Here is a 12,090-nt window from a genome sequence, read left to right on the forward strand (position 1 = left end):
TTTTAAGTATAAAAATTCTTATCAGTCTACCAAGGTAAAAAAACTGTCTACCAAACCCAAAGGTGGAAATAAAATTATGTGGTATTAAAACATATTATTGTTATAAAACAATATTATAAAGCACAATCTGTATTGAGAGGGGTATGGAATAAATTTTGTTACGTACTTGATAAAAGGATTTTTGGCGGCCAGTGAGAAATACAGTGTCACAACCTAACTTAGGGGAGTAATTTTAAAAATGCAAACCTTTACGTTCTTGCGACCTTCACAGGATTTCTTTCATGTGAGAACGCCTTTAAAGAAATGTAACTTTCTTACCCCGGGTCCACTCTTGTTATCAGAATTTGCTCTACCTATTTTAGTCAAAGCCAAAGGTGAGAAGTAGAATTACAGAATTTTTGACGGCAAAAGGACGAGGGGTATATAGCTCTTCCTATACAACGTACGTGATTTTCTAGAACAAAAGGGTTTTTATGGGCTTAGGGGGGCTTTTTCCCGAAAACAAAATAATTTTTGTAAAAGCCGTACGAGATTATGGTGGAGTGTTATACTTCTTTGAATTGGACACAAGTGGAAGCTGTCCATCCTCTCCTCCATCTAATGTTATCTTGGCCTCTGCATTGTTGATTTTGAAGCTTCCTTTTTTGTGGCTCAGGATCTAATACTACTTGTTTCATTTACAATATTGTCTTGTTAAAGATAACGAATCAATTATTAAAGGTTTGCTCATGCAATCCAATTGAGTCCAAAGATGTTTTCTTTTCAGAAGCTTCAAATACCACTAAGTGTCCAGCTGATAAACCCGAAGCAAAATGCCTGGTCAACCCCTGCCATATACAAGCATGCCAACTTTTTCCAAATGCGGTTTGTGTGCCTAACTATTGCGGTGGTTGCAATGCGGAGTTCTTCGAAAAAGGCACAAAAGTTCAATGTAGTAAGTATATATTACGTTATCTCTAAATTTTTATTTTCTAGAAAATGTTTCTTTAAAGTGTTTAAGTTTAAAGTCAACGATAAAATATTTCGCGGAATTTGGTCTTTAGACGATAAATAAATATGTTGTGAAAATTATGAAATGTAAAATAATTATAATAGTCACTTGTAGAGTTTTTTCTTGGAAATATTTGTTAGGCCAAGAGAAGCTTCATATCCACCAGGCCGTTACGTAACACCGAGAGACTTTCTTTATTGTTAGGACGCTAGTCCCAAAACCTTTTCTTTCTTAAATGAAACGTTTTCATGCTCACCTATAATTAATATTTTACCCTGGTTAAAGGTGTTCTTATTTCATGCATCGATACATTATCATTCTGAATGCACTTTAAACAAGCCCTGTTGTAATGTCCCCAAAAGTGTTTATGAGCTAGGTTAAAATAGATAATTAATAATAGAAACTAGACGTGGCCAGCTAATTATTTTAACCACAATATGGTTAACATAGTACACTGCAGTTGAGGGTGTTTTTGAACAAGGATAAAGTGACAGTGGATCATGGAATATAAACTTGGCCTCGTTAACATCGCACACTCCACTTGAGATCAGAGATAGAACGTTGTAAATTTGACTTGTGTTTACAATAATGCTGCAGTTTTTATCTGATCTCAACCAAATAAAAAGAAAGGACAATCGTTCCTTGATCCCCTAGCCCCCTATGAAATTATATCTCTTCATATGGAATGTTTGTGTGGGACTGTTTTTTGAGAGACACAGTTATGTAGAATATTTGTTCTTTAATTAGGATTTGAGCCAGGACCTCTAACGTTTGCAGAAATTCTGTAGATATAAAGTAACCGTCTTCCCATAAAAGGGGGCATTTTCATCAAAGTGCCTGTGACATGATTTTTTTTATTCTCTTAATTGAAGCGTTGCACTGCTCTTATAGTAGATCTGAACTTTTTTTTGAAATAAAAGCGTTTTGATATTGAAATTAAGCAAAATAGTGCGGCCTAGCCAAGTCGCTTTATCATCATTCGCCGTTCTCTTGTGACGTCATGGGAGGAACTCGTTATTGTAACAATGTAAGCGCTACCTTCAAAAATCTCATCCTCGCTGCCACTACTTTCTCTGGAAATATCGCTCATCTTGGACCTCATTGACTACGATACAAAAAAACTGGAAGGAGAAGGCGATCGGGTCCCTCCCGTGACGTCACTGTCTGCTCATTCTGAAAACCAAGATGGCGAATTTTGGCATAGAAGATCGCCAATAACTCCTTCATTTCTCACGAAACATAAAAACTAACCTCAAAAATGAAAATAACAGGTCTTTTTACATAAGAATAGATACATAAACCTAAAAGTACGAAAATCGTGTCACAGGCACTTTAATAATGTTCCCCATTTGCTTACTTTTTCCAGAGACTTAAGCAAAAGGTATATTTATGTTCCCCCTTTTAATGGAAAATTTAGAAATTATTAAAAAATTTGCAATACATAAAACACGTCTCCGCCCATTATATTGAGACCTCGGGGTCAGTCTCTCAAAGGAGTAAGAAGTGAACAAGAGCATAAATTGTTATCTCTCCTATGAATTAATTCTTTGTTTCTGTGTACCACAAGAGAGGTTAATGTTATGAAAAAGCTCAGAAGGATTTTACTGCAACCGCCGCATTTGGTTTTGGTGAAGAGAGGAGTGTCATACGATCTGAAAAATTCAGCCACATGAGAATAACCGCATGATTTCTTGTCACGAACTAGAGGGATTACAAAAACCAGACACTGCACATGTAGGTCGTCGAGTTAATGGCAGATCTGTAGGTGCCATTGCTTGTAAACATGGCGTCCGCTACTTTTCATCTCATTACGATTTTATTATTTCTTCAACTAGCCTTGGAACCTGGAAAAGCAGAAGTTTCATGCAAAGATAGTAGATTTGGATGCTGCGAGGACGGGCGGACGGCAGCTCAAGGTGCCAACAAAGAGGGTTGCCCAGGTATGAGATAAAATTCTTATTCAGCCAGGAAACATTCCCTTTCAAATTGTCAAACAGTGGAAATTCAGCGAGCAAAAGCTTTGTGTTTGAGTGCTACTTAATAAGGCAAACAATCGTTTCAATTGACCAAAAACGTTATTGCATGGCGAAGACATTATTGGAGAAATATTGGTTTTGTAATTGTTGGATAGTAAATACCTTTGTCGGTCGTGAGAAGATTCAATTTTGCGAACCTAGACGATGGGGTTAGAGAAAATTTGCAGTGAATGAAGCTGTTAGTTTCATTCGTTTGTGTGTAACCGAGTTAAAATGTGGGAAATATTTGTATGACCATCCTTACATAATCTGGAACATATTATTCTCTATCAGCGGTTGAAGAACGCACGCTGTCACATTCACGCGTTCAGTTGTCACCAAGAAATATGTTGCAATAAGTTCTTTTGTTATTTGGCAAGCAACAAAGGGTCTAATATATTGTTTCTCGAACGTTTTACTTTGCGCATCACAAATAGTATACATGAAATCATAATTTTGCCTTTTCAAAAGGCCTCTTCAAAAGCCTGCATTGGCCTCGGCGATAGGGTGTCCAAGTCAGACGCTAAGACGTATTCTTGGTTAACTTTATGTAAATAATTGATACGTATTGTTTTGTCCAGATATCAGATATAAAATAAGGCTCCTTGCCCCAGCACAGCCCCTGTTGCAAAGAAAACCTTTTGCCCATCTTGGTACCCCTACGAGAAATAAATGCTGATACCCCACACTTGACGCTCTAACGACAAGAAGTTGTATTTATCTCTGTAAAACAAACATCCCCTCCCCCACCCAACTTGCATGTATTCTCCGAAATACAGGTTAGAGGCGGCCTAAAGGAAGTATAGATTTCCGAACTTGTTTAGGAATTATATATATCTAATGAAAAACAAACCAAATGAACTCTGGATTAAACCATTTCAAAAATACTTGCAGTGATGCTACAATTTTTAAAGTTTTTCAATACTGTTATGTTGTGTGTGATATGATCTACCTTGCTAATTATTTAAATCCATCTCTGTTCACACATCAACTTCCTCATAATAAGCAAAAACACCAGATCAATACATCATGTGTATTCACCACGCCAATGATATTTTATACGATCCTTTTGGTTGGATTCCCTAAGACAACATTATTTAAAACCACGACATGAGCCATTTAATCCTGCTTTCACGTCTAAAGCCTTGCTGGCCACAAGCTCAACAGCCACACAATGCTGGGAATTTGGTTAAGGCTGTTTGAAATGCCCCTGTCAATGGTCTTCTCGACATTCTTTTTTTCATTTTGGTCTTCATTGACAAACATCCACAAGATAGAGAGACTATTACTTTCCAAATATAAGACTTTTTAGGTAATAGTTATTGGATAAGAAGTGATGTTTGATAGAAAATGATTTTAAAGTGGAAAGAAACAACTGTTTGTCTTATATAATTTTTGTTAAAATTTGTGATTTTTATAAAAGGCGAGTCAATGAAACAGTTGTTAAGCTCGATTGAGTTTTGCACAATTAACGAGAAAACAGCTGACAGGGACATAGAGAGGGGGCTAGCCGGGGTGACATCCCACGGAGTCGGGTCGAAAAATGATATAATACATAACTAGTATTGCAAGTTTTATATACAGATCTATATTGGTTCTCAATGGTCATTGTACCTTGGGGCCACGATAGGGTTAAAGATCAACATTTTGTTTCGCATTAATACTTTTAGAATGCTTGTTGCTTTTTCTGCGAATGATTCCTGATTCGGTACAGTATGATATGCAGTAAGATTCTTATTACAGAAATCAAGTACTCCAACGTGCATGTAAAAAAGATAATGAATCGATGAAGGAAATGGCCAAGCTGAAATAGGATAGAACAGAATTTCAGAGCTGTCTTGTTCAGTTGTTTAGGGTTGATTTTGTGGTTAGTGTTATGAGAAGCATTTAATTGAAGGAAATCAATTCAAAAGGGATTAATGGCCTAGATAATGCGATTGCTCCGATGTCCACTTGCATTTATCTTGTCCCTTCGGGGTCAAAATACATCATACAAATTTCTAATAGATATTTATTTGAAAAATATCAAAATCTCGATATTGGATTTGTTTTAAAGTTAACCGAGCTCAATAAAATCACAAATCTCCTTTGAGAAGCGATCAGCTTTCAACTCTCTTCCGTCATAATTTTGTAGTTATTTTTGATTTTTTGTTTAACAACAATATGGTTATATGTAATTTTACACTGATTGTGCTATGGTTACAAACTCTATTCAAGGATATAAGTAAGACTCTAGCAAATCTTTAATTTACACCGTATTTATAGGCCTGGTTGTTGTAAAAAGATTTATCGAATACGAGAAATAGTGTATTTGCCAGTTATATGGAAAGTTTTCCTGCCCCCTACATGAAATCCGATCAAGAATTTTTACTTTCAATCCAACCTCAAAAAAATATTTATTCTACACGAGATACCTTTCAGCAAAAAAAGAACTATTTAAAACATTTGTTTAACAATAATAAGAGAAAAAAGAATAAATAAAAATAAATAAATAAGATAAAATAATGCGAATTGCTGCTTTACCAAGGGGTCGTGTTTGGGTCCTGTTGGAGGGTTCGAAAGATACTCTCTAAAACCTGTTTCAAAACGAGCGATGGATTCTTTTTTTCGAATGTTGAGACCTGTGTTTTGTGTTGTGTGTTGAGACCTGTGTTTTGTTTTTTGTGTGTGTTTTGTGCTTTGTGTGTGTTGAGACCTAACCTGTGTTTTCCTTTTCCGCTCATTTTCGGGTCCTGATATTTTTTCTAATGGAAACCCAGGTTACTAGTTTTTACCCAAATGAATGCGAACGACAGGTTTTGATAAGGACCCAATGTTATCATCACCTGTATCTGGCCAAGTTCAATAAAAATGATTGCCAGCAGATTCGTTTAGCTTTAAGTATATATTCCAATAGTAAGTTATGACAAGCAACTGGCTCTTGTGTTTTTATCACACCAAAACCAGGAAACGTATAAGACAACCGTAATTTCATACCTATCATACCAATTTAGGAATAAGTTTACCAAGGTCATTACCTCAAAGATATAAGAACCTCAAAGCTCATTACCAAGAGCTCTATTGATGATTTCATTCCAACAGTCTCTGTGGCTTGTGAAATCATTTAAGTTTCAAATAGCTGTTGTGTTAAGAAGTCTATCGCAACATGATGATTTTAGCCATACCTCAACTCGTTACTTTACACTTTACAGTTAATCACAGAAACATCCCGCTATACACAAATTATATTTGATCTGCTCGATGATCGCATTGCGTGAAAACTCAGAGATACAACTTAGAACCCTTATGTTCTACACAACAAGGCGTGGAAAACTCTGCCTATACGACATCGAGCACTATTTGACAGACTGGTTGAACAGTAACTTTCGTTAAATCATCTTTGAGATGTGCTAGAGCTGTTTTTTAAAAAATATACTATGATGCAAATATCCTCAAGAACTAATTCTGTTTACGCACCTTGTAATTTCCAGGTCTCCTGCTTCTAAAAGCCCAAGTTCGTCTTCTAGGTATACCAACCCCCTCTTAACCTACCCCCTCCAAACGTAGCTCCTGATCTCCTCTAAACTTGGTCCTAAATCTTTTCAGAGTCAAGAAAACATTATGGCTTCATTGCAATACGTTCCTGAATCTCTCCTGTTCTCGAAGACCTTACTTCAGTTCACAATATGTTAAATTGACATGAAACGACGACCTTAATCTCGAAATTGAGCGAACTCTTCCTTTGATTGTTATGTTTGTAAAATCTACCTAATTGGGGGAAAAATCTCACTGGGGGCGGAAGGGCCTTTGCCCACCCTCTCTAGCTTATGTGCCAAAAATCCATTGTCACGACAGAGAAATCTACCTTCAATGCAAAACCGTCATTTGTTATATTGATTTTTCTTCAATAAATTCATTTCATCTTGCAGGTATTTACAGCAAATGTAACGAAGACCGAAGAAAAGCGATTTTGAGCAATTACCGAACACGATACATACCGACTTGTAATTTAGATGGCACATTTACGGCCGTACAATGTTGGGAGTCAGTCAAGGTTTGTTGGTGTGTTGATCTTGAAGGCCTAGAGAAGAATGAATCTCGTACTGTGAATAGAAAGCCTACTTGCAGACGAGATGATGCAGTCCTTGGAGGTGAGGAAAACCAAATCAGTATTTATTTCAAAGAATATATCTTTCCACACTCACTTTGCATCATAGTCAAGAATTTTTGGACTGGGGTTTACTTCCTGTATTAACTTTACAATCTTATAGAGAGGGAATCTACTGCCCCTATTAGCTGGAAAAGGATTATTTCGATCCGATAGCTTTTATATATCGTGAAATAGGGGTTGTTCGTGAATCAAATGGCAATAATCCAACATCGGAAATAGTGGGAAGGCATGAGGGCTCATTTAAAGCTGTTGTAAGATGTTTATGTAATTTGCCGGCTTCTCTCTACGTATAGCTATTTATTATTTTGAGCTGAGTTGAAATAGGATATTGACTTGCCTAGAAGCCTTAGAAGTCATTTGAAAGAGGACGTCCTTCAACTGAGGAGAAAAGCCCCCTTTCTGAATGGATTTTTACTTAATTTGTTGCATATCATATTATAACAGGCAAGGTTCTATCTTCTTAGGGAGATAAGGATAATCTAACCAAAAGTGACTTCGGCTGTTTTAAGTAAAGCCGCCGTAGGAAATGTCAAAGCCTATTGCGGCAAGAAGGAATATGTAGGTCTAGTTTAATTTTCGTACGCTATTAAGGAGAAATTTTAAATATGTATAGCACATTTTGAATTGCTTTTCATCATTCCCATCCTCCAGGTCCTACCATCATTGAATGCTGGCGCTCGCCTTTTGGATGTTGCCCTGACGGGAAAACAACTGCGCAAGGACCATACAAAGAGGGGTGCCCAGGTATTTTGAGAAATTGAGTTGTCCCATATCTTATCTGGTGGATGAAGATAGAAGAAAAATAAATTTCTTAGTAGATACCTGGTGTAAAATACTTTGGAAAAATGCCACATTAAGTTACCCAGGAAACTTTATTAAGTGTAACTAAGTCGATAATTTCATCCCTATTTCTTGGTTGAAATAAAATCATTTTTATCAAAGTCTAGAATAGGGGTTTTGGTTACCTACAGTGTTACTGCAATTTCGGTCGCCAACGTCTTGTTTAGTATTTGTTAAAACTCATTTAAATAAAACTTCTATGCTAGGAAATATATATTACAAGTTGTGGATCGAAATAGGCCAATCAAAAAACGCGAGCTTATGTCCATAAAGGGTGCCCAGTTACTGCCCAATTAGATGATATTACCAACAGAGTTTAAGGGTAAGAACTATAGTAAAAACAAATTATTTTTGCTGCACAATATTAGTGTTTCATTTTCATGTGGATGGATGCTAAAACTGAAACAGTTTGATTACTAAATAGCTATATTTAACTGATTAATAAAACTGTGCAATCCGAAGTTTAAGTAGTGACCATTTATGACATAGAGTTTAAAGAATTTCCCCAGTTGCAAACTAAACAAAATTGCTTGATATTTTTCCCCTTTGAGCGCCAGTTTCCAAGGATACATTTTCTGTTTTCAAGGTTATCAAGCTGCCTGCTGGAATAGTCAGTTTGGTTGTTGTCCTGATGGGAAATCATTCGCAGATGGGCCTAACTTTGAAAATTGCGAAAGTCAGTTTTATTGCTTTTAATTTTTAAAATGATCCACTCTAACAGACTAAAATTATTTTTTAATGCAAAAAAATAGAATTTATTTAGAGTATATACATAACGTGAGAACATGTTCAGATATTGAAGTTTCAATGCATTGATTGTTGTGTCATTTTTCGATCACGTTGGGAAGCTTTTCATGTTTTGTGTTCAATTCAAAAGGTTTGCATTTGTATGATTTAAGAAAGTTTATGTTGGATGTTAGGAAAACACATCACAGATTTGATTTGATATATCATATTATCGACTTGATGTTTCAAAATATGAAATATTTGGAAGTATCGTTTAGCTATTGGGAAGTATCAAGCAAAGAGTGTTTATCGTTCATTAAGAACTCGAAATATCAATTGTAGCCAGCCATATAAATATTTCTGACCTCTCTGCCTTTTCTTGTGAGCAAGTTCCTATATTCTGAATCTAGGACAGCCAACACGATGCGAGAAACACAGAGACAACGTCTTGAGGTCATCAGAACAACCTTTGGTTGGGCAGTATGTGCCGCAATGCAAGAGTGATGGGTCATACGAGAAAATTCAATGTCATGGATCAACTGGCTACTGTTGGTGTGTCGATAAAGCTGGCAAAGAATACGATATGACAAGAATAAGGGGGAAGCCTGATTGCACTGTTATCGTTCGTAAGTACCTATTGTATCTTTGTGTCTTCAAATAGCATTGAATAGGGAGTTCACTAACTATTAGGCTTCAAAACTGCAAAAAAATTCTTTTTTGAGATAAATATAAAAAGCTCAGATGTTCCCCTGCATTTTCCTTTTTAAGAACTGAAAAATAATAGAAAACAGCAAATTAGATTTGTTTGTATTGTCTAAGTTCTTTTGAACCTTCGTTCCCTGGACACTTTGGATCCTTGAAAATTTCCTGTAAGTTTTTTCTACTTGTCTTTTGTACATGTCTATAAGCTGTCGTCTGGTACTAATTCTGTAGATAAGGAGCCTGAGATTGTAATTCTCATCTTTTTCAACAGCTACTTGTGTCGATAAACGAAAGGATTGCCAAAAGCATCTTGGGTATTGCAAAGTGTTTGTTACATATATGCAAAAGTATTGTACCAGATCCTGTGGCTATTGCAGTAAGTGAATGCACGAATTTTATATGCTAACTCCAATTCGATATTGTTTTGCAACAACTGCGGCTATTTCGATGTGTTTTTCGAATACTGTAATGAACTAGATTCAGATTTGGTTGTATGAAGTACAACTAGGAGCCAAATACAATTGAAATTCAACCATCTTAGTAGCAAGACTTGATTATGAAACGAGCACATTGCCATGCGTGGCATCTGCCCATTGTTCTTTAGATATATACTTTTATTGCCTGTCAACATTATTTGGAACACGCAAGCAATTTGCGTTGCGTTTTCCTATTTTTCATTTCTTTTCCGAACGCAACCCCAACCCCCTTGACCCAAGAACAATGTTAAAAGTTTAGAAGAATATTTATTTAAAAAATCATATTTGTTTTGTAGTAGACCAAAATTGCTCTAACGGGCTGGAGGGGAATGGCTGAGTTTGCTTTTGAAAGCTGATGCTATTGCCCTAAGACTTTTGGCAGGCATTTCTGTTTTAAAAACCCATCATTTCTCAGGCTCACATTACATTTCACTCCCCTCCAAACTTTTAAGCATTTGAATATTCACAAGCTATCAAGAATACGGGCTGTCATAAAAAATTAATGTTCAGGAAAAATTACTTAGTATATGTTGTCCTTGTAGGCGGAGACGAAGTTATTTTTGTGACAAAGAAGCCAGTGATTCAAAAGCTGGTAAGTAGTTTATTTTCATAATTCAACCTTTTTTGGTCATCAGTACTGCTCTTAAAGTATAATCCGTAGGCTTTCTGTAATTTTCATATCAAAGTATTTTAATATCAACGTCAAAAATATGAAGTATTTGTGAATCTTATCTTTAAATCTTTTTTAATCCAATTCGTAGACAACACAGAAGCTAACAACGACTCAAAAAGTTGAGAAAAAGCAATTCACAACAAATGCTCCAGTCACCATCCCACGCAGAACAAGTATGCTTCATAACTATTTATCAAGCAGGAGTTCAGTGATAATTGATCAAGTAACATTCTGCACTAGCTACAAATATACTCAAAGGTTTTGTTTTAGGAAATACAAGATAACATCGCCTTTCTTGAGATCCATATCAGTTAATGCCCTTAAAAGTCGTTCGTTTCTTTATCAAAATGTCTAGCCAAATATCCTATTAATTCTCTTTAAATCAGTTCCTATCTTCAGAATACAAATTCAAATTTAATGAATCTTGTTCATGAAATAATCTGTAACTGGGTGAAATAGATTTTTTTTCATTTTGTACATTTTGACTATAGTAGGGAATAGATTTAGTTTCTTTCAAGCCATGGCTGTTAGCCTGGACTTCAGTTTCCTATATACATCCGACATTGAGCAGCAATATTTTTTACGGTTTTTTTAATTTTTGTTGTTGTTGTTGGCATAAATTGTTCTCAACTCCATTAGGAAACTAAAAAGCTTTGCACAAGTAACACTTCCTGAAACGGTTGGCGGACAATTCCGAATCTGATAAAGCATTTGAAAACCCAGAATGAATGACCTCAGTTCTGGTATCGTTTATGGAAGCAAAATCACATGTTAAGAATTATACGTTAATTTCGACTCTTTTTTAAGAGATCTGTAGAATTTGGAATTTCTGCTGACTTCTTTTTAGCTGTACAAACTACAACGCCAAGCACCATGGGCAGTGGCTGTGGTAGCGAGTTTGGATGCTGTGTCGATGGACTTCTTCCGGCGGTTGGCCCAAACAATCTTGGATGTCCAGGTGTGTGTTGCAAATCATTTTCTGTACCTATTGCCTTCGAAAAGCATCTATCAACCTTCGCGAGCATTTTAGGCCCTAGAAGGTTATGATTTACCATATTATACTTTGTGGAAAATATTCACTGTGGCATGGTTTTATAACCTTATACTCCGCGAGGTTGTGTTGAAAGCAGGGATAGGGGCTGCATTTTCTCTTCCAAATTGGAGATCAATAATAGCCTGTTATCATTCGACATAGCTAGATGCAATGCTTTGCACCATGGTCCTAATTTCACTCTGCTCCATGCCACTACAAACCCTTAATTTCACCCACTGCCTTAAAATAATTTTCACTCGAATAACTTTTGCAGCTTTGAGGTATTTTCAAGCATGTAGAAATATCTCACCTTGACAAGAATTGACTTAACCTCAGCTTCTTACAATAACAATTTTTCTAGGTATTTGTTTGCCAGTTAAAGTTAAGGGAACTATGTGGAGGAAATAGGACCGGGGTATAGAAGGTGTAAATGCTTGTGTTAATGCTTATTATATGCCACCGTTGTCGCTGCCACAATCCTTTC

At 36.1% G+C, this 12,090-nt stretch overlaps 1 protein-coding gene across 4 annotated transcripts in view; it reads left to right on the forward strand.

Moving 5' to 3' along the window:
• The window catches only part of LOC135683288 (uncharacterized), a 53,011-nt gene that overhangs the window by 8,944 nt on the left and 31,977 nt on the right, over positions 1–12,090 (forward strand). For all 4 annotated transcript variants that reach the window (XM_089109414.1, XM_089109415.1, XM_089109416.1 and 1 more), the window contains exons 4-13: positions 767–934; positions 2,827–2,931; positions 6,915–7,136; positions 7,808–7,900; positions 8,583–8,672; positions 9,133–9,348; positions 9,696–9,800; positions 10,443–10,492; positions 10,662–10,746; positions 11,421–11,531. In XM_089109414.1, coding sequence (XP_088965540.1) covers positions 767–934; positions 2,827–2,931; positions 6,915–7,136; positions 7,808–7,900; positions 8,583–8,672; positions 9,133–9,348; positions 9,696–9,800; positions 10,443–10,492; positions 10,662–10,746; positions 11,421–11,531 — 1,245 coding nt within the window. The remainder of the gene's footprint in view (positions 1–766; positions 935–2,826; positions 2,932–6,914; positions 7,137–7,807; positions 7,901–8,582; positions 8,673–9,132; positions 9,349–9,695; positions 9,801–10,442; positions 10,493–10,661; positions 10,747–11,420; positions 11,532–12,090) is intronic.

Source organism: Rhopilema esculentum, chromosome 7 (assembly GCF_057945365.1).
Source record: "Rhopilema esculentum isolate cy_ngs chromosome 7, ASM5794536v1, whole genome shotgun sequence".
NCBI lineage: Eukaryota > Metazoa > Cnidaria > Scyphozoa > Rhizostomeae > Rhizostomatidae > Rhopilema > Rhopilema esculentum.